The 23,107-nt window shown below is 47.7% G+C and overlaps 1 protein-coding gene across 1 annotated transcript in view; it reads left to right on the forward strand.

Annotated features, from left to right (window-relative positions):
* Nucleotides 1–23,107, forward strand: part of LOC144607027 (calcium/calmodulin-dependent protein kinase type IV-like) — a 149,382-nt gene that overhangs the window by 59,151 nt on the left and 67,124 nt on the right. The window contains exon 4 of the mRNA XM_078423577.1: nucleotides 16,879–16,941. Within this exon, the coding sequence (XP_078279703.1) occupies nucleotides 16,879–16,941 (63 nt within the window). The remainder of the gene's footprint in view (nucleotides 1–16,878; nucleotides 16,942–23,107) is intronic.

A 23,107-nucleotide genomic window follows, 5' to 3' on the forward strand; every position in this document is an offset into this window, starting at 1 on the left:
GTAAAAATTGTCCCAAACGTGTAGAATAGAACAAGTGTGCGGGTTACCATTGGTCAGCGTGGACTCGGTGGGCCGAAGGGCCTGTTTCCTCGCTGTATCTTTCAACTAAACTAAAAAAACTCAGCCTGTTGACTCGGAGATGAGCATGGCGTACGTCTTCAGAAGTGATTAACTTCCCTCGCTATGTCTGCTTAATATAAAGGTATATTGAAATGTTATCTATTTACTTGCATCTTTTTTCTGATAAGTGAACAAAAATTAGAACATTGAATTCTCCAATTTTAGATAACTACATAAACTACTGGGCCCTTTAAATCACCTCGAGTATTTGATGGCCATTGAAGTCCCATTGATTCATATTATCAAGTAGGAAACATAGAAAGGTTTTTAATTTTTAGAGAAACAGCATTCCATGCCACCCATTCACAGTACGTGTAGGAAGGAACTGCAGATGCTGGTTTAAACCGAAGAAAGACACAAAATGCTGGAGTAACTCAGCGGGTCAGGCAGCATCTCTGGAGAGAAGGAATGGGTGACGTTTCGGGTCGAGACCCTTCTTCAGACTGATGTCAGGGGGGAAGGAGATGCACAGAGAAGGAAGTGTAAGGTGTGAAAACAGGACAAAGATCGAGTAAAATGTAGAATAGATCATTGTTAGCTGGGAGAAGGTAGCAACAAGGCAAACAGATAAAATGTACTCTGAGACAGTCAGACTGGCCGTAGAACTGGGAAGGGGAGGGATGAAGAGAAGGGGAAAGCAAGGGATACTTGAAGTTAGCGGTTCATACCGCTGGGGTGTGAGCTGCCCAAGCAAAATATGAGGTGCTGTTCCTCCAATTTGCGTTGGGCCTCACTCTGACAATGGAGGAGGCCCAGGACAGAAAGGTCAGCGTGGGAATGGGAGGGGGAGTTAAAGTGTTTAGCAACCGGAAAATCAGGTAGGTTTAGGCGGACTGAGCAGAGATGTTCAGCGAAACGATCGCCGAACCTGCTCTTGGTCTCGCCAAAATTGCAGGTCATGTTGGTCTCGCCAAAATTCACAGTAATTCTATGTTATCCCATTTTCTCATCGCATTCTCTACACACAAGGGGCAATTTACAGAGGACAATTAATCTACTAACCTGCACGTTTTTGAGATGTTGGCGAAACCGTAGCACCCGGAGAAAACCCACGCAGGTCATGGGGAGAACGTACAAACTCCATACAGACAGCACTGTAGTCTGACGAATCTTATAGAATTTTTCGAGGATGTAACTAGTAGAGTGGATAAGGGAGAACCAGTCGATGTGTTATATCTGGACTTTCAGAAGGCCTTCGACAAGGTCCCACATAGGAGATTGGTGTACAAACTTAAAGCACACGGTATTGAGGGTTCAGTTTTGAGGTGGATCGAAAATTGGTTGGCGGACAGGAAGCAAAGAGTAGGAATAAACGGGTCCTTTTCGGAATGGCAGGCAGTGACTAGTGGGGTACCGCAAGGCTCAGTGCTGGGACCCCAGTTATTTACAGTGTATATTAATGATTTGGACGAGGGAATTGAATGCAACATCTCTAAGTTTGCGGATGACACGAAGCTGGGTGGCAGTGTTAGCTGCGAGGAGGATGCTAGGAGGCTGCAGAGTGACTTGGATAGATTAGGCGAGTGGGCAAATGCATGGCAGATGCAATATAATGTGGATAAATGTGAGGTTATCCACTTTGGCGGCAAGAACAGGAAAGCAGAATATTACCTGAATGGTGACCGATTGGGAGAAGGGGAGATGCAACGTGACCTGGGTGTCATGGTGCACCAGTCATTGAAAGCAAGCATGCAGGTGCAACAGGCAGTGAAGAAAGCGAATGGTCAGTTGGCATTCATAGCAAGAGGATTTGAGTTTAGGAGCAGGGAGGTTCTGCTGCAGTTGTATAGGGCCTTGGTGAGACCGCACCTGGAGTATTGTGTACAGTTTTGGTCTCCTAACCTGAGGAAAGACGTTCTTGCCTTAGAGGGAGTACAGAGAAGGTTCACCAGATTGATCCCTGGGATGGCGGGACTTGCATATGAGGAAAGACTGAATAGACTGGGCTTGTACTCGCTGGAATTTAGAAGACTGAGGGGGGATCTTATAGAAACATATAAAATTCTTAAGGGGTTGGAGAGGCTAGATGCGGGAAGATTGTTCCCGATGTTGGGGGAGTCCAGAACAAGGGGTCACAGCTTAAGGATAAGGGGGACGTCTTTTAGGACCGAGATGAGAAAAATTTCTTCACACAGAGAGTGGTGAGTCTGTGGAATTCTCTGCCACAGAAGGTAGTTGAGGCCAGTTCATTGGCTATATTTAAGAGGGAGTTAGATGTGGCCCTTTTTGCTAAAGGGATCAGGGGGTATGGAGAGAAGGCAGGTACAGGCTACTGAGCTGGATGATCAGCCATGATCATATTGAATGGCGGTGCAGGCTCGAAGGGCCGAATGGCCTACTCCTGCACCTATTTTCTATGTTTCTATGTTTCTACGTTTCTAGTCGGGATCGAACCTGGGTCTCTGGAGCTGTAAGGCAGTAGCTCTACCGCTGCACCACTGTGCTGCCCCAGATGTCAGCAGTAGGACCCTCGGAAATGGTGACTCCAACATGCCTCAAGTCTTTAACCCATCCTATCTCCACTTCGAAGAGATAGAGTCAAAGAGTGATACAGTGTGGAAACAAGCCCTTTGGCCCAACTTGCCCACACTGGCCAACATGTCCCAGCTACACTGTTCCCACCTACCAGCATTTGGTCCATACCCCCCCCAAACCTGTCCTATTATTTCTTTCTAACTGCTTCATAAATTTTGGTCAATAATATACAAGGGGACGGTGAATTATGACAAAGAGTGTTTTATTGTCAAATGTCCCAGACAGGACAAAGACATTCTTACTTGCAGCAACACAACATAGCAACATAGAAACATAGAAAATAGGTGCAGGAGTAGGCCAATCGGCCCCTCGAGCCATTCCAATATGATCATGCCTGATCATCCAAAATCAGTAAGCCGTTCCTGCTTTCTCCCCATATCACTTGATTTTGTTAGTCCTAAGAGCTGTACCTAACCCTTCTCTTATGCACAGAATATGTAGACATAGTACTCTGTAAACAATATAATAAATGAGAAAAAAATTATATATATATATATTTGTACACACACACACACATACAGACATACAGACACATAAACAAACAGTAATAGTGCAAAGAGACAAAACCATCCCCCCAAGCCTAGGTAGCTTATTTGGCGGTTGTAGTGTGTGTTTAATAGCCTGTTGGCTGTGGGGAAGAAGCTGTTCCTGAACCTGGACGTTACAGTTTTCAAGCTCCTGTACCTTCTTCCCGACGGCAGGAGTGAAATTAGGCCAGGGTGGTGTGGGTCTCTGATGATGCCTTTTTGAGGCAGCCACTCTGGCAAATCCCTTCGATGGTGGGGAGGTCAGAACCCATGAAATTATGTATAAAGGAAAGACGCCCAGCTGCTTTGAAACATGCAGTTGGTCGACCAATGTGGTGTTCAGCAATAAAATGTGTCGCTTACCTCAGCAACAGTAATTATCTTGCTGGCTTAATATAAATTTTATCCTTCAGACCCATCTGACACATGGTGCTTCTAGTAACGGTTAAGTGGAATGACTTTCGAACTGATAACAAGTTGTGGCATCTATCAATTGTAATTTTTATTGGTGCCCAGAGGAAATTTGATCAATTTACTATTTTGTAGCCTGTACAGTAAACATAAATCCCACCGGGCACAAAACAAGAGTGATCATCAATGTTCTAGACAATAGACAATAGACAATAGGTGCAGGAGGAGGCCATTCGGCCCTTCGAGCCAGCTCCGCCATTCAATGTGATCATGGCTGATCATTCTCAATCAGTACCCCGTTCCTGTCTTCTCCCCATACCCCCTGTAAGAAAATAACTGCAGATACTGGTACAAATCGAAGGTATTTATTCACAAAATGCAGGAGTAACTCAGCAGGTCAGACAGCATCTCAGGAGAGAAGGAATGGGTGACGTTTCGGGTCGAGACCCTTCTTCAGACTGATGTCAGGGGGCCGGGACAAAGGAAGGATATAGGTGGAGACAGGAAGACAGTGGGAGATCTGGGAAGGGGGAGGGGAAGAGAGGGACAGAGGAACTATCTAAAGTTGGAGAAGTCAATGTTCATACCACTGGGCTGCAAGCTGCCCAGGTGAAATATGAGGTGCTGTTCCACCAATTTCCGGAGGGACTCACTATGGCACTGGAGGAGGCCCATGACAGAAAGGTCAGACTGGGAATGGGAGGGGGAGTTGAAGTGCTGAGCCACCGGGAGATCAGATTGGTTAAGGCGGACCACGTGCAGGTGTTGAGCGAAGCGATCGCCGAGCCTGCGCTTGGTTTCGCCGATGTAAATAAGTTGACATCTGGAGTAGCAGATGCAATAGATGAGGTTGGAGGATGTGCAGGTGAACCTCTGTCTTACCTGGAAAGACTGTTTGGGTCCTTGGATGGAGTTGAGGGGGGAGGTAAAGGGACAGGTGTTGCATCTCGTGCGGTTGCAAGGGGAAAGTGCCCGGGGTTAGGGTGGTTTGGGTGGGAAGGGACGAGTGGACCAGGGAGTTACGGAGGGAACGGTCTCTGCGGAACGCAGAAAGGGGAGGGGATGGGAAGATATGGCCGGTGGTGGGGTCCCGTTGTAGGTGACGGAAATGTTGACGGATGATTTGTTGGATACGCTGGCTGGTGGGGTGGAAGGTGAGAACGAGGGGGATTCTGTCCTTGTTACGAGTGGGGGGAGGGGGAGCAAGAGTGGAGCTGTGGGATTGTTCTGATCAATGTTCTGATCAGCTCTACCTGTGTTGTGAGAGGCAGTTTTAACAAGGGCTTAACAAGTTAACTCAAGAAGCCTGTTAGACGTATTTTCTTGGTTTGATAAGCGTTATTTGGATCTATTAAATTTGAACAGGTTGCTTTAGCCTAGTGGGCGTCTAATTTACTCTCAGTATGCCAGGTACGTATTTCTGCAGATCCATTGCAGTGCATTAAATATTCTGGCCTTAGCTAAACCTAAAGCCACATGTTTTTTTGTGCTGTCTCGCGAGATACAGCACACATTACTGGATGAAATAGCACTGATTAACCCTTGTGAGCACTGAAGGTTTTGGGGGATTAATCCAGCAAAATGAGTTGCTTTCTCGTTTGCAGGGTCAATATTTTCGAGGATGTTGTCGGAAGGAACTGCAGATGCTGGTTTATGCCGAAGATAGACACAAAGTGCTGGAGCAACTCAGCGGGTCGGGCAGCATCTCTGGAGAAAAAGGATGGGTGACGTTTTGGGTGGGAACCCTTCCAGTGTGAAGAAGGGTTCTGACCCGAAGCATCACGCATCCTTTTTTTCCAGAGATGCTGCCGGACCCATTGAGTTACTTCAGCGCTTTGTGTTTATTTGCGAGGATGTTGCCAGGAGTTGAGGGCCTGAGCTAGAGAGTGATATTGGGCAGGTTAGGACTTTATTCCTAGGGGCACAGGTGGTGAGGGGTGATCTTATAGAGGTGTATAAGATCATGAAGGGAATAGGTAGGGTAAATGCACAGAGTATTTTACCCAGAGTAGGGGAATCAAGGTGAGTAGGAAAATAACTGCAGATGCTGGTACAAATCGTGGGATAAAGAAAGGATGTAGTTGGAGACAGGAAGACAGTGGGAGAACTGGGAAGGAAGGGGGAGGGGAAGAGAGGGACAGAGGAGCTATTTAAAGTTAGAGAAGTCAATGTTCATACCGCTGGGGTGTAAGCTGCCCAAGCGAAATATGAGGTGCTGTTCCTCCAATTTGCGGTGGGCCTCACTATGACAATGGAAGAGGTCCATGTCAGAAAGGTCAGACTGGGAGTGGGAGGGGGAGTTGAAGTGCTGAGCCACCGGGAGATCAGGTTGGTTAAGGCGGACTGAGCGAAGGTGTTAAGCGAAACGATCGCCGAGCCTGCGTTTGGTTAGGTTTAAGGTGAAAGATTTAATAGGAACCTGAAGGGCAACCTGTTCACATAGAGGGTGGTGGGTGTATGAAACGAGCTGCCAGTTGAAGCAGGTGCTATAACAATACTTAAAATATATTTGGACAGGTTCATGGATAGAAACATAGAAACATAGGTGCAGGAGTAGGCCATTTGGCCCTTCGGGCCAGCACCGCCATTCCATATGATCATCCTAAATCAGTACCCCGTTCCTGCTTTCTCCCCATATCCCTTGATTCCGTTAGCCCTAAGAGCTATATCTAACTCTCTCTTGAAACCATCCATTGAATTGGCCTCCACTGCCTTCTGTGTCGGAGAATTCCATAGTTTCACAACTCTCTGGGTGGAAATTCCACAGATTGACAACTCTCAACATAGGATAGGTTTAGAGGGATCTGAGACAACCATGGGCAGGTTGGACTAGTGTAGATGGGACATCTTGGCCGGCATGGGCATGTCGGGCCAAATGGCCTGTTTCCGTGCCGTATGACTCTCTGACACTGTGGTTGAAGCAAGATAATTCCTGGCCTGCGACTGTCAGCTGGGATCTTCCTTGCTTTTGTTGTGAGTATAAGACCTCCTCCAGGATGTAATCCTGATTAATAGCCAAGTTGTTGACAGACAAAAATATCTTTCTCATCACAAAGAAAATGCTGGGCTGAATCAAACAAGAATATGGTAGTTCACAAGTTCATAAGTCATAGGAGCAGAATTAGGCCATTTGGCCCATCGAGTCTCTGCTGCCATTCAATCATGGTTGATCTATCTTTCCCTCTCAACCCCATTCTCCTGCCTTCTCCCCACAACCTCTGATACCCTTATGAAGCAAGAATCTGCCAATCTCAGCTTTATAAATACTCAATGACTTGGCCCCCACTGTCTTCTGTGGCAATGAATTCCACAGATTCACCACCCTCCGGTCAAAGAAATTTCTCCCCACCTCCATTTTGAAGGTACATCAAACACATCAAACACATCACAAAGACAGCCTTCTTCCACCTCAAAAACATTGCCCGTCTCCGTCCATCCCTCTCCTCCACAGCTGCAGAAACCCTCATCCACGCCTTCATCACCTCCCGTCTGGACTACTGCAACAGCCTCCTCTATGGCGCACCCTCAAAAATCATCAGTAAACTTCAATACATTCAAAACTCCGCTGCCCGTCTACTCACCCACACCCCGATCCGTGACCATATCACCCCCGTCCTTTATAAACTCCACTGGCTCCCCATCCCCCAGAGAATCCAGTACAAAATCCTTCTCATAACCTACAAAGCCCTCCATAACCTGGCCCCATCCTACCTGACCGACCTCCTCCACAGGCACACTCCCACCTGCACCCTCCGCTCTGCTGCTGCCAATCTCCTATCCTCCCACATCCGGACCAAACTCAGATCCTGGGGGGACAGGGCTTTCTCCATCGCTGCTCCCACCCTATGGAACTCACTACCCCAAAACGTTAGAGACTCCTCCACACTCACCACATTCAAAACATCGCTGAAGTCTCACCTGTTCAGTACTGCCTTCAACCACTGAAGGTCACCTCACCTTCTGTCTCCTTTCTCTGTTCGTTTATTTATTTACTTATTTATCTATTTATTAATTTCCCTATGTTCTCTAAATCTCTGTAAAGCGTCTTTGAGTATATGAAAAGCGCTATATAAATAAAATACATTATTATTATTATTATTACATCCTTTTATTCTGAGAATTTGCCCTCTGATCCTAGACTCTCCCACTAGTGGAAACATCCTCTCCACATCCACTCTATCCAAGCCTTTCATTATTCAGTAAGTTTCAATGAGGTTCCCTCTCATCCTTCTAAACTCCAGCGAGTACAGGCCCAGTGCCGTCAAACACTGTTGTGTAGTTTCGCTTGGAATTACAGCTTGAAAAGAGGCCCTTCAGCCCACCATGTCCACGCCGACCATCGAGCACCCATTCAGACCAGTTCCATGTTATCCCAATTTCTCATCCACCCCCTATACATTAGGAGAGGTTTTATGAAGGCCAATTAACCCACAAACCCGCACATGTAGGAGGAAATCGGAGCACCCTGAGGAAATCCATGTGGTCACAGGGAGAACATGCAAACTCCACACAGACAGCACCTGAGGTTTTTGAACGAACCCAGGTCTATACAAACGAGAGCTGGCTGCTCTACCAGCTGTGCCGTTGTGTAGAAGACAATGTTGGTGGATGGAGATATAACTATGCAGGGGTTATTCAGTGTCAGGGGTGTTCATTTTACTGGATCTAGAAGGTCCCTTGTTACTGCTTTTAGACGAGCTGAGTAGCTTTCCCCTTGTGTCCCAGCCAATATTCATCCTTCCACCAACAGGATAAGGTGCGGCACAGTGGCACAACAGTAGAGCACTGCCTCACGGCGCCAGAGACCCGGGTTCAATCCTCACTTTGGGTGCTGTCTATACGGTGTTTGTACGTTCTCCCTGTGACCACGTGGGTTTTCTCCGGGTGCTCCGGTTTCCTCCCACACTCCAAAGACATACAGGTTTGTCGGTTAATTGGCTTGGGTAAAAGTGATAATTGTCCCAAGTGCGGGATAACGCTGGTGTACGGGGCAATCGCTGGTCAGCACGGAATGTGTGGGCCAAAGGGCCTGTTTCCTTACTGTATCTCTAAAGTAAAGTCTCAACATTCCCAAAAACAGAATATCTCTTCTCTAACAAATTGGTGTTTTGGTCAGCCTGCTGTACACAAATTGGTTGCTGTGTTTTGTGGATCACAACAAAATATACTCTTGAAAATAGAGGCTAAGGATAAGGGCCAAACTTAGACTAGGTGGGGCTAGTGTAGATGGGGCTTCTTGGTCAGCATGGGCAAGTTGGGCCGAAGGGCCTGTTTCCATGCTCTAAGACTCTCTGACTAAATATGGTTTTGGTGTTAGAGCATCTTTGACATCCTGGATGGAGCTTGAAAGGCAATGTATAAATAGAATTCGTTCTTTTGAACATATTAGCTATTTTACATACGATAGATGGAACAAAATTCAAAGAGATGAATAAGCGTTTGTGGCGATAACGTCTGTTTATAGTGAACCAATTGAACGCTGGGAGCCCTGCTCTTTGGATGATATCGGTGGATCTCTAATATGATAAAAGACTACAATTCCATTAGCGTTTTACTCAAGCTCACAATGTCCCAAAGTGTTTTTAGAGTCTGTGAAGTGTGTTTCAAGTGTGGCTGTTGCGGAACCAGTAAATCCTGTGTAGACAGGGCATTGATTATAATATTAACGCAGCAGATGCTGGAAACACTCAGCAGGGCAAACAGCCACCATCAGAGAGAATTAAAGCCAACACTTCAGACTTCAAATCACCGCGGCGCTCTCTCACAGCATGGCTTGTTGAGTGTGTCCGAACATACCTATTCTTGTCAGATTTCAGCTCTTCAAACATTTTAGTTTCAAGGGTTTTCATGTTTGGTTTAGTGCAGAGTTACAGCGCGGAAACAGGCCCTTCGGCCCACCGTGTCTGCGCCGACCAGCGATCCCCGCACACTAAACACTATCCTACACACACTGGGGACTATTTACATTTAACGTGCAAACCTGTACGTCTTTGGAGTGTGGGAGGAAACCGAAGTTCTCGGAGAAAACCCACGCAGGTCACGGGGAGAACGTATCAACTCCGCACAGACGGCGCCCGTAGTCAAGATTAAAACCGCGTCTCTGGCGCTAAGGCAGCAACACTACTGCTGTTCAAGTGTTGCATCCAAAGCCTTTAGATTTGTTTTTCTGCATATCATCTGACCTCTAACAATGCAGATTTGCAACATACAGTAGGACATAGAATGGTACAGAACAAGAGCAGGCCCATCAGCCCACAATGATGCCAAGACCACTTATAACCCTTCCCCTTCCCCTTCCATTCCCTGCATATCCATATGCCTCCATCCAAAAGTCGTTTAAATGTCACTGTCGTATCTGCTTCAACCACCACCCCAGCAGCATGTTCCAGGCACGCACCGCCCATGATCACCATAAATAACCAAGATGAGAGTCTAGGACCAGAGGGCCCAGCCTCAGAATAAAAGGACGAACCTTTAAAAGCAGATGAGGAGGATTTGTTTCGTCAGAGGGTGGTGAATCTGTGGAATTCATTGCCACTAAAGGCGGTGGAGGCCAAGCCAATGGATATTTGTAAGGTGGAGATTGATAGATTCTTGATTAGTATGGGTGTCCGGGGTTATGGGGAGAAGGCGGCACGGTGGCGCAGCGGTAGAGTTGCTGCCTTACAGCGAATGCAGCGCCGGAGACTCAGGTTCGACCCTGACTACGGGCGCCGTCTGTACGGAGTTTGTACGTTCTCCCCGTGACCTGCGTGGGTTTTCTCCGAGATCTTCGGTTTTCTCCCACACTCCAAAGACGTACAGGTATGTATGTTAATTGGCTGGGCAAATGTAAAAATTGTCCCTAGTGTGTGTAGGATAGTGTTAGTGTGCGGGGATCGCTGGGCGGCACGGACCCGGTGGGCCGAAGGGCCTGTTTCCGCGCTGTATCTCTGTATCTCTAAAAATCTAAGGCAGGAAAATGGGGTTGAGAGGGAAAGGCAGATCAGCCATGATTGAATGGTGGAGTAGACTCGATGGGCCGGATGACCTAATTCTGCTCCTATAACGTATGACCACGACCACAGGTAGTTCATCTGGTTCACTAATGGTCTTGAGAGAAGAAAACCTGTTTTCCTTACCTGGTTTGGCCTCTGCGTGACTCCACACTAAAAACAATGTCACGACCATTTAACATCCCTCTGACAAAGCCCAGTCTGAAGAAGGGTCTTGACCTGAAACGTCACCCTTTCCTTCTCTCCTGTCCCATTGAGTTACTCCAGCTTTTTGTGTCTATCTTCGGTTTAAACCAGCATCTGCAGTTCCTTCCTACACACGGATACCGACTGTTGGCCTTTGCTGCCCATGATTGAATTAAAAGGAAACGACATTTAGGAACTTTGACAGGTACTCTGTTGGTATCTCCTGAAAACAGGTAACATCAATGCCTCAAAAAGCATTCCTCTCCAATGTTTCGTTTTAGTTTAGAGATACAGCGTGGAAATAGGCCCTTTGGCCCACCGAATCCGCACTGACCAGCGATCCCCACACATTAACACTCACCTACACACACTGGGGACAACTTCACATTTACACCTAGCCAATTAACCTACAAACCTGTACGTCTTTTGAGCGTGGGAGGAAACGGAAGATCGCGGAGAAAACCCACGCAAGTCACGGGGAGAACGTACAAACTCGGTACAGACAAGCACCCATAGTCAGAATCGAACCTGGGTCTCTGGCACTGCTACGCCACCATGCCACAAGGAATGGATGGATATGGACACATGCAGACAGAGGAGATTAGTTTAACATGTTCAGCAAGGGCATTGCGGGCTGAAGGGCCTATTCCTGTGCTGTCCCGTTCTATGAAAAAGGACACAGAGTGCTGGAGTAACTCAGAGGGTCAAGCAGTATCTCTGAAGAACATGGATAGGTAGCGTTTTGGGGTTGGGACCCTTCTTCAGACCTGAGTGCACACTGAACAAGCTGATCGGAACCAGAAGACAAAGTGGTGAAGGAACTCCACGGGTCAAGCCACATCTCTGGAGGGAGGGGACAGGTGAAGTTCTAGGTTGGGACCCTCAATCAGACTCCACAGCTGCTGCCTGACCTGCTGAGTTCCTCCAGCACTTTGTATTCTGCTCAAGGAGTCCGAAGAAGGGTCCCAACCCTAAACATCACCAGTCCATTCCCACCACAGATGCTGCCTGACCCACAGAGTTCCTCCAGCACTTTGCATTATATTCAGGGAGTCTGAAGAAGGGTCCCAACCCTAAACGTCACCAGTCCATTCCCGCCACAGATGCTGTCCGACCCACTGAGTTCCTCCAGCACGTTGTGCTCTGCTCAAAATTCCAGCATCTGCAGTTCCTTTGTGTTTCTATGTTAATTTGGATCATCACTGTAAATCCTGGAGGGGGTCTTGCACTCATAACAGAAGCAAGGATGGTCCCAGCTGATGCTTACAGGATTTATTCTACTTCAATTAACACTATGGCCCACCAATGTCTCCACCTCTTCAGAAAGCTAAGGAAATTCAAACCAAACGCAGGCTCGGCGATCGTTTCGCTCAACACCTGCGCTCAGTCCGCCTTAACTAACCTGATATCCCGGTGGCTGAGCACTTCAACTCCCCCTCCCACTCCCAGTCTGACCTTTCTGTCATGGGTCTCCTCCAGTGCCATAGTGAGGCCTACCGCAAATTGGAGGAACAGCACCTCATATTTCGCTTGGGCAGCTTGCAGCCCAGTGGTATGAACATTGACTTCTCCAACTTTAGATAGTTCCTCTGTCCCTCTCTTCCCCTCCCCCTTCCCAGATCTCCCACTGTCTTTCTGTCTCCACCTATATCCTTCCTTTGTCCCGCCCCTCTGACATCAGTCTGAAGAAGGGTCTCGACCCGAAACGTCACCCATTCTTTCTCTCCTGAGATGCTGCCTGACCTGCTGAGTTACTCCAGCATTTAGTGAAGGAAATTCAACATGTCAGTCGTCACACAGACAAGGGCGGTAGAGTTGCTGCCTTAGCACTAGAGACCTGGGTTCGATCCTGACCACGGGTGCCGTCTGCACCCAGTTTGTACGTTCTCCCCGTGACCTGCATGGGTTTTCCCCGGCTGCTCTGGCTTCCTCCCACGTTCCCAAGGCGTATGGGCTTGTAGGTTAATTGGCTTCGGTAAAATTATAAATTGTCCCAAGTGTGTGCAGGATAGTGTTAGTGTGCGGGTGATCGCTGGTTGGCGTGGACTCGGTGGGCCAACAAGTGCCTGTATCTTTAAACTAAACTAAACTAGACTCCAACTACCATCTACATTTCACACTGCCTTGAAAAGGCAGCCAACACAGTCAAAGACATAATGAAAGATTTAAAATCATGAGAGGAATAGAAAATCATGAGAGGAATAGATCGGGTAAACACATAGAGCTTTGTACAGCTTTGTAGCCAGTTCCACCGCAAGGCTCCCAAGGGAAGTTGGAGTCGGAGGGCAGGCCCAAAGGAAAGCAACCAAAGAACTTGCCAATGCCGCCGAACAGAGCAGTCACTGGCTGTGGCTGAAAAGAAGAGATGCTGTCTGGGCTGCCACGTGACCTTCTAGAGGCTAACCATAAGACACACACCCAGGTCTGATCACCCTGCGGTGGGCCTGCCTCGACTGAGGGGGTCTTGTGATAAAAGGCCGAAACACCCAGTGACGTTGAGGTACACAACTGAAGATGTGTCTGAATGGTAGCAACATCACCTAGTGGTCACCCCCAAGAACAACACCAGTTGTTTAGGGATTTAGGGATTGTAACAGCCAGTGCTACTAATCAATTTGCCCAGAGTAGGGGAATTGAGAACCAGAGGACATAGGTTTAAAGTGAGGGGCCTGTTTCCATGCTGTATGACTCTATGACCATTCCCTCTTCTCCCCTCTCCCAACAGACAGTTATAAAACACGTTGAATTCCCGACCCCTCAATCTACCTCATTGTGGCTCTTGCACTTTTTTTAATCTGCACTTTCCTTGCGGCAATAACACTATATTATGAGCTCTATTCATTTTATCTTCTGCACGACCTATTGTACCTGTGTATGCTGTGACTCTCCTGGACAGCACCCAATCAAAGTCTTGGTATACATGACAACAATAAACCAACACCAACCATTATAACCAGAGTCTGAATTGAGATAGTTTATTAACGAATGGCAAATAGATTCCAATGATAGAATTCCTTTCCATTGGAATCACAGTTCATTACATGTAATGTAAGAAAATAACTGCAGATGCTGGTACAAATCGAAGGTATTTATTCACAAAATGCTGGAGTAACTCAGCAGGTCAGGCAGCATCTCAGGAGAGAAGGAATGGGTGACATTTCGGGTCGGGTCTGAAGAAGGGTCTCGACCCGAAACGTCACCCATTCCTTCTCTCCTGAGATGCTGCCTGACCTGCTGAGTTACTCCAGCATTTTGTGAATAAATACAGTTCATTACATCATAAGTGATAAGAGCAGAATTAGACCATTCGGCCCATCAAGTCTACTCCGCCATTCAATCATGGCTGATCTATCTCTCCCTCCTAACCCCATTCTCCTGCCTGCTCCCCATAACCCCTGACACCCGTACTAATCAAGATTCTATCGAAGGTATTTATTCACAAAATGCTGGAGTAACTCAGCAGGTCAGGCAGCATCTCAGGAGAGAAGGAATGGGTGACGTTTTGGGTCGAGACCCTTCTTCAGACCCGACCCGAAACGTCACCCATTCCTTCTCTGGGATGAACTCATTTCTGGAGAACGGACACAGGCGACGTTCCGGGTCGAGATCCTTCTTCAGACTGATTGTAGTGAGGGGGCGGGAGTGATGAGGAGGAGGGGAGTGCTGGAAGAGAGATGGAGGGGGCAGGAAAAAGTCTGGCAAGTGATAGGTGGATACAGCTGAGGGGGCATTTGTTATCGGCAGATGGTTGGACAAAGGCCAGAGATGAAAAGATAAAAAGTCTGAGATAAGGAGATAAGGATAGAAGAGGCACGAATTTGTGAAGCCGGAGGAAGGAATCTGGGTGGGAGGGAGGATTGGAGAAATGGGTGTGTCTCCAGCACACAGGGAAGAGAGGGGGGGGAAATAGACGGGGGTGGGGGGGGGATGTGAGTTACCTGAAATTGGAGAATTCAATGCCTCCACCGATGCTGCCTGACCTGCTGAGTTCTTCCTGCAGTTTGTTTATATGATCAAGATTCCAGCATTTGCATAACTTGTGCTTCCATAGATGTTTTGTTACTTTTTATATACGGTGCTACACATTGCATGTGAAAGTAAATCATGTCCCAGGACATTGTAACCTGAAAAATTAGGTCAAAGATATTCTTGAAGTATTCCACTGATGATACCCATGTCCTATTTATCGGTGATTGTTCAAACAACTTATGTAGGTGACAATTAACACAGGCAGATGTAATTTGAAATGGAGCCCATTCCAAAATTAGATGTACTTAGAAGACAAAATAGGTCATTCACAAATAAAATCCATTTCTTCTACTGCTTTGCAATTCCACCTCTATCCACACAGGAGTACCTTTTGTGCATTATTTTATTTATAAACTATTACCAGACCCATCAGCCTTGGTATAATTGCAATTTATACAGTGCAAAGTCGATTGAATGGAGGTAAACGGAGGTGCTGGTTTACAAACGAAGAATGGTCCCAACCCGAGATGCCACCTATCCATGTTCTCCAGAGATGCAGTCTGACCCGCTGAGTTACTCCAGCACTTTGTGTCTTTTTGTTTTGTAAACCAGCATCTGCAGTTCCTTGTATCAGCATCTCTGAAGGACATGGAGAGGTCATGCTCAGGGTCGGGACTCTTCAGACTGGTGTAGTAGTAGGGAGAAGGCAATGGGTGGGAACAAGTGACAGGTGGATACAGGGCGAGGGAGTTTAGATTGAACGAAGGCCAGAGATGGAAAGGGTGTTAGACAAGGAGAGGAGTGAAATGTGAAGTATTTCAGGGGAAGGGATATAGGTGGAAGGGGAAAGGGGCCGGGATAGCAGGAGAAATGGGGGCAAACCCGTCGCACAAGGCAGAGGGCGACACGATGGCGTGGCGGTAGAGTTGCTGCCTAACAGCGCCAGAGACCCGGGTTTGATCCTGACTACAGGTGCTGTCTGCACGGAGTTTGTACGTTCTCCCCATGACTTGCGTGGGTTTTCCCCGGGTGCTCCAGTTTCCTCCCACACTCTAAAGTCGTGCAGGTTTGTAGGTTAATTGGCTCGGTATAGTTGTAAATTGTCCCTTGTGTGCGTAGGATAGTGTTAGTGTGCGGGGATCGCTGGTCGGCGCGGACTCGGTGGACCGTGCTGCATCTCTAAACTAAACTAAACTAAACCAAAGAAAGAGGAAAAAGCTGGAGGTGGTACCTAAAATTGGAGAATTCAATATTCATTGGGTTGTAAACAACACCAACAGAATATGAGCTGCACTCCTCCAGTTTGTGTGGGATCACTCTGGCAATGGGAACGTCTATTAAAATTGATTTGCGTGGATAGTGTTTGTTTCTACTGTTGATGGAGTGCAAGAGGCTGAGGGGTGGCCTTATTGGACAAGATCACGAGGGGTATGGATTAAGTGAACAGTCACAGTCAGTTTCTCAGGGTAGAGGATTATCCATTCTTGTCTTTAAAATCAATAGAAATTCAATATTGTGCAGGAATTGAACCATACTCCCACATCCCTTAATTTTGCCTCATCTAAACAGATCAACTCATTGCGTTGGAAGGAACTGGCAGATGCTGGTTTACACTCCCACTTATCAATTCATAAACTAAATCACAAAAGTCATGACTTGGAGTCAGATATTACCCGTGTGAGTGAGTTGGCCAGATTCACTCTGTCAGTAGGGAGTAGTATTCTCTGAGCTTCAAACTCAAGTCCCTCCTTCTGAGATGGGCACAAAATCCTGGAGTAACTCAGCGGGACAGGCAGCATCTCTGGATAGAAGGAATGGGTGACGTTTCGGGTCGAGACCCTTCTTCAGACTGAGAGTCAGGGGAGAGGGAGACACAGGGATATGGAAGGGTAAGGCGTGTAAACGAGACATCAAAGGGGACGAGGTTCAAGGAAAATGTAGAACTCATTGATCCAACATGGCAGCTCTGATGAAGGGTCTCGACCCAAATCGTTACCTATTCCTTATCTCCAGGAATGCTGCCTGACCCGCTGAGTTGTGTCTATGGCAGGTTTCAATGAGGTTTTTGTTATCTAATCAGTATCTTTAATTAATATTTCCACGATGATTCTGAATCCTTTTGATTTTTTTTTCAGATCGATAAGAAGATTGCACGAACTGAAATTGGTGTTTTGCTACGACTTTCCCATCCAAATATTGTAAGTGAACCCTGCATTTAATGAATAATATAAGAAAATAACTGCAGATGCTGGTACAAATCGAAGGTATTTATTCACAAAATGCTGGAGTAACTCAGCAGGTCAGGCAGCATCTCAGGAGAGAAGGAATGGGTGACGTTTCGGGTCGAGACCCTTCTTCAGACTGAACTCTTAATTCATTAATTAATTCAATGAAGCTCGGCTTCTGCATTCCTTGTGGCTTCGCTCCTACCATTCTTGCTTCTGAATTAGAAAGTTGTGAAGTCAAATTCTGTGTGGAGTACAAAATCTAGGCCGGCTCTTTGGCGGAGTAGTCTAGTTTAGTTTAGTTTAGTTTAGAGATACAGCGCGGAAACAGGCCCTTCGGCCCACCGGGTCCGCGCCGACCAGCGATCACCCCGGACAGTAACATTATCCTAACACTAGGAACAATTTACAATTCTACCAAAGTCAATTAACCGACAAACTTGCACGCTTTTGGGATGTGGGAGGAAACTGGAGCACCCGGAGAAAACCCACACGGGCACAGGGAGGACGTACAAACTCCGTACAGAAACAACACCCAGAGTCAGGATCGAACCCGGGTCTCTGGCGCTGTAAGGCAGCAACTCTACCGCTGCGCCACCGTGCAGCCTCTTGTTGTGCCATTACTTCAGAGAGATGTGCAGGAAGAAACTGCAGATGTTGGTTTATACCGAAGATAGACAAAAGTGCTGGAGTAACTCAGTGGGTCAAGCAGCATCTCTAGAGAAGAAGGATGGGTGGCGTTTACGGGTCTGAACCCTTCCTTGAACATCCATAGTAAAGATAAGGATCGGGAGCCGGGAAACCGAAAGTCATAGAAAGGTCGAGGGGCATGTGAGGTGCCTTGGACATAGGTGGGAAGGGATTGGACCAGGGGGGGATGGGATGGAATCGAGGTATGTGAAAATTATTTCAGTGGCGGCATTAGCAGGCAGAAACAATGGTTCTGCCAGGGCAGTTGTGTTTATGGATTTTGAGGAGAAGGTAAAACTGGGCCATGCGGGGCTGGGAATCGATAAGGTGAAGGGCAGACAGCCAGAAGTGATCAAATCAGAGATGGTCAAAGATAACGGTCTGGTGCTCATCTGTGGGGTCATGGTCCAGGGGTAAGTAGGTGGAGGTGTCTGAGAACTGGCGTCTGGCCTCAGAGTAGTAGAGGTCAGCCCGCCAGACCACCACGGCATCGCCCTTGTCGGCGGGTTTGATGATAATCTCGGCTCAGAGACGTTGAGGTAGTGTATGTCTTCCCCGGTAAAGTCACTGGGGGAGTCCAGAACAAGGCGCCACAGTTTACGAATAAGGGGTAGGCCATTTAGAACTGTGATGAGGAAAAACTTTTTCAGTCAGAGAGTTGTGAATCTGTGGAATTCTCTGCCTCAGAAGGCAGTGGAGGCCAATTCTCTGAATGCATTCAAGAGAGAGCTAGATAGAGCTCTTAAGGATAGCGGAGTCAGGGGGTATGGGGAGAAGGCAGGAACGGGGTACTGATTGAGAATGGTCAGCCATGATCACATTGAATGGCGGTGCTGGCTCGAAGGGCCGAATGGCCTATTGTCTATTGTCTATTGAATCTAAGAGTGTTGGTGCTAAAGAGCAGGAAAATTACCGATGCGCAGACCAGTGTTTACTTTGCAATTAACAACACTAAAGCAGATTACAGATAATGGGAACTCCAGCAATGCGAGATCCCAATGCTTCACTCCTCGTTTGCTATTGATGTTCCCCATGCTTCCCTAAAACTCATCAGGGTGGGGGCCCATTTCTCACAACCTCCTAAAAGCTCATCAGAGCGGCACGGTGGCGCAGCAGTAGAGTTGCTGCCTTACAGCTCCAGGGACTCGGGTTCGATCCTAACTACGGGTGCTGTCTGTACGGAGTTATCACAAAATGCTGGAGTAATTCAGCAGGTCGGGCAGCATCTCTGGAGAGAAGGAATGGGTGATATTTTGGGTCGAGACCCTTCTTCAGACTGATGTCGGGGGGGCGGGACAAAGAAAGGATATAGGTGGAGACAGGAAGAGAGTGGGAGAACTGGGAAGGGGGAGGGGAAGAGAGGGACAGAGGAACTATCTAAAGTTGAAGAAGTCAATGTTCAAACCGCTGGGCTGCAAGCTGCCCAAGCAAAATATGAGGTGCTGTTCCTCCAATTTCCGGTGGGCCTCACTATGACATTGGAGGAGGCCCATGACAGAAAGGTCAGACTGGAAGTGGGAGGGAGAGTTGAAGTGCTCAGCCACCGGGAGATCAGGTTGGTTAAGGCGCACTGAGCGAAGGTGTTGAGCGAAACGATCGCCGAGCCTACATCGCCGATGTAGAGAAGTTGACATCTAGAACAGCGGATACAATAGATGAGGTTGGAGGAGGTGCAGGTGAATCTCTGTCTCATCTGGAAAGACTGTTTGGGTTCTTGGATGGAGTCGAGGAGGGAGGTAAAGGGACATGTGTTGCATCTCGTGCGGTTGCTGGGGAAAGTACCTGGGGAGGGCGTGGTTTGGGTAGGAAGGGACGAGTGGACCAGGGAGTTACAGAGGGAACGGTCTCTGCGGAAAGGGGAGGAGAAGGGAAGATGTGGCCAGTGGTGGGGTCCCGTTGGAGGTGATGGAAATGTTGGCAAATGATTTGTTGGATCCGCTGGCTGATGGGGTGGAAGGTGAGGACGAGGAGGATTCTGTCCTTGTTACGAATGGGGGGAGGAGGAGCAAGAGCGGAGCTGCGGGATATAGAAGAGGCCCTAGTGAGACCCTCATCTATAATGGAAGAGGGGAAGCCCCGTTTACTGAAGAACGAGGACATCTCTGACGCCCTAGTGTGAAACACCTCATCCCGGGCGCAGATGCGACGTAGACGGAGGAATTAGGAGTAGGGGATAGTCTTTTTGCAGGAGTCAGGGTGGGAAGAAGTGTAGTCCAGATAGCTGTGCGAGTCAGTGGGTTTGTAGTAGATGTCAGTCATTAGTCTGTCTCCTGTGATGGAGATGGTGAGGTCCAGAAATGGTAGGGAGATGTCGGAGATAGTCCAAGTATTTTTAAGAGCAGGATGGAAATTAGTGGTGAAATGTATGAAGTCAGTGAGTTCTGCATGGTTACAAGAGGTAGCACCAATGCAGTCGTCGATGTAGCGGAGGTACAGTTCGGGGATGGGGCCAGTGTACGTCCGGAACAGGGATTGTTCGAAGTACCTGACAAAGAGGCAGGCATAGCTAGGGCCCATGCGAGTGCCCATAGCTACGCCTCTGGTTTGGAGGAAGTGGGAGGAGTCAAAGGAGAAGTTGTTAAGGGTAAGAACCAACTCTGCTAGGCGGAGGAGAGTGTTGGTAGATGGGGATTGGCTGGTTCTACGGTCGAGGAAGAAACGGAGGGCTTCAAGACCATCCTTGTGGGGGATGGAAGTGTAGAGTGACTGGACAGCCATGGTAAAGATGAGGGAGTGGGGGCCTGGGAACCGGTAGTTATTGAGGAGACGGAGTGCATGTGAGGTGTCTTGGACATAGGTGGGGAGGGATTTGACCAGGGGGGATAGGATGGAGTCGAGGTAGGTGGAAATTAGTTCTCCCCGTGACCTGTGTGGATTTTCTCCAAAATTTTCGGTTTCCTCCCATACTCCAAATACGTACAGGTTTGTAGGTTAATTGGCTTGGTGTAAATGTAAATTGTTCCTAGCGTGTGCAGGGCAGTGTTAATGTGCGGGGATCGCTGGTCGGTGCGGACTCGGTGGGACAAAGGCTTGTTTCCACGCTGTATCTCGAAACTAAACTAAACTAATACAAGCACTCTCCTAAAACTCTCAGGGACACTAGGTCTGCACTTCTGAGGTGTTTTTCAATGCTCTGAATGCAACAAAGGATAAACCAAGGGCACTATATAAATGCACATTCACCAATATGTTTTTACATTTCTTACCACTAGGTATTTTTAGTTGCTGCAATGAAAAGGCAGGTTCATACCGATTTCATGATTTTACCAGTTTCGACTAATAAACGGTCAGCATTTGGGACTGGAGTTGAAGGGCACTTGTGTGAAGGTTTTTTGTTAACACAGAGGGAATGGGTGCCTGGAACATTCCGCCAGGGTGCTGGTGGAAGCAGCTACGATGGTGGAAACCAGGTACTGCTGATTCTAGTTTACAGAAAAAAAGATAAAGAAAATCAGACAAAGGTTAATCATCACAGACTGAAGAGCTATAAATATTAGAGACAGGCTTTGGCATTTCAAACACATTATTTACCCTCCAGTGATTTTTGCATTATTCAACAGCGATCTACAATTTAGAATCAGATCATGCTCTAACTGGTCAATGATATAATTACACATTGATCATAGAAGGCACAGCATCACAGCACAGGAACTGGCCTTTTGGCCCACAATGCCCATGCCAAACAAAATGGCAGGTTAAACTAATCTCCTCTGCACATGGTCCATATCCCTCCGTTCCCAGCATTTTCACATGTGTATCCAAAAGCCTCTTAAACATTGGACACAGAGTGCAAGGGTAACTCAGCGGGTCAGTCAGCATCTCTGGAGAGCATGGATAGGTGACCTTTCGGGTCGGGAAATGTATGAAGTCAGTATGGGGTCGGTGTACGTCTGGAACAGGGATTGTTGGACGTACCCAACAAAGAGGCCCTGAAGAAGGGTCACGACCCAAAAGGTCACCTATCCATGCTCTCCAGAGATGCTGCCTGACCCGCTGAGTTACTCCAGCACTCAGTACGAGGGTGGTGTCTAAGAGGATTTTGGACAGGAAATGCACGTGGAAATGCTGGGAATGGAGGGCTATGGATCACGTGTAGAGGCGTTAAGTTTAACATGGCATTTTGTTTGGCATGGACATTATGAGCCAAAAGGCCTGTTCCTGTGCCATCATGTTGTACTTTCTATGAACTATGTATATTGGTATCATGGGCAGGGGTGACCTGTTTAAAAGGGATGGGTTGCATCTTAATTGGAAGGGGACCGACATTATGGCAGGCAAGTTTGCTCGTGCTACACGGGTGGGTTTAAATTAAACAGTGGGGGGGTAGAGTCAACAATGTGGAAGCGTGTGCGTGCAGTTAACGGGAAAGAGAGTGTAGGAAAGGTCACGTCTAAACTAACAGGGCAGGGGGGATGGGAACCAATGCAAGGAGACAGAGGGACTTAAAAGGAGGACAGAAGCAAAAGGTAGAAGGGAGATAAGAAAAATTGAAAGCTTTGAGCCTTAATGCGAGGAGCATTCGTAATAAGGTGGATGAATTGAATGTGCAGTTAGTAGTTAATGAATATGATATAGTTGGAATCAGGGAGACATGGCTCCAGGGTGACCAAGGCTGGGAGCTAAACATGCAGAGGTATTCGATATTCAGGAAGGATGGACAGAAAGGAAGAGGAGGTGGGGTGGCATTGCTGGTTAAAGAGGAGATTAATGCAATAGCAAGGAGAGACATTAGCTTGGATGCTGTGGAATCGACACGGGTAGAACTGCGAAATAGCCACGGGCAGAAAACACCTGTTGGAGTTGAAAACGAACCAACAAGCAGCAGTAGGGAGGTTGGGGATAGCATCAAGCAGGAAATTAGGGATGTGTGTAGCAATGGTACAGCAGTTATCATGGGTGACTTTAATCTACATATAGATTGGGCCAACCAAATTGGTAACAGTGCTGAGGAGGAGGATTTCCTGGAATGTATACGGGATGGGTTTTTAAACCAATATGTAGAGGAACTGATAAGATAACAGGCCATCCTAGACTGGGTATTGTGTAATGAGAATGGAACTCCAGCTTGGCCACACCGGCTGATCCATTCCCATTGCCGACATCCAAGGCCGGCTTTGTGGGCCGGTGCGTCGGACACCTGGCGGCCTAGGTGGACTGTTCCGGAACCGTTAGACTCCTCTGGGAGGCCGCGACCTCTGTTGGTTCGGCAAAATGGATCATCCAGAAAGGCTCTGGAGCCAAGGGCGCCTGGAAAACCAGGTGGCATTGCTTAACATTCGCCAAAGGGCGGCGCTTTCTGTGGGCGCGACATTCTGACAGTGCGGCTTCCCTCGGTTCTCCGAGAACAACCTTCCACACTTGGAACAACTGGTGTTGATTTGCAGTGATGTGAGGAAGAACGTTTTGCCGGCTACAAATCTGACAACATACAAATGAGTTCAGCATCTTA

Source organism: Rhinoraja longicauda, chromosome 28 (assembly GCF_053455715.1).
Source record: "Rhinoraja longicauda isolate Sanriku21f chromosome 28, sRhiLon1.1, whole genome shotgun sequence".
Lineage (NCBI taxonomy): Eukaryota > Metazoa > Chordata > Chondrichthyes > Rajiformes > Arhynchobatidae > Rhinoraja > Rhinoraja longicauda.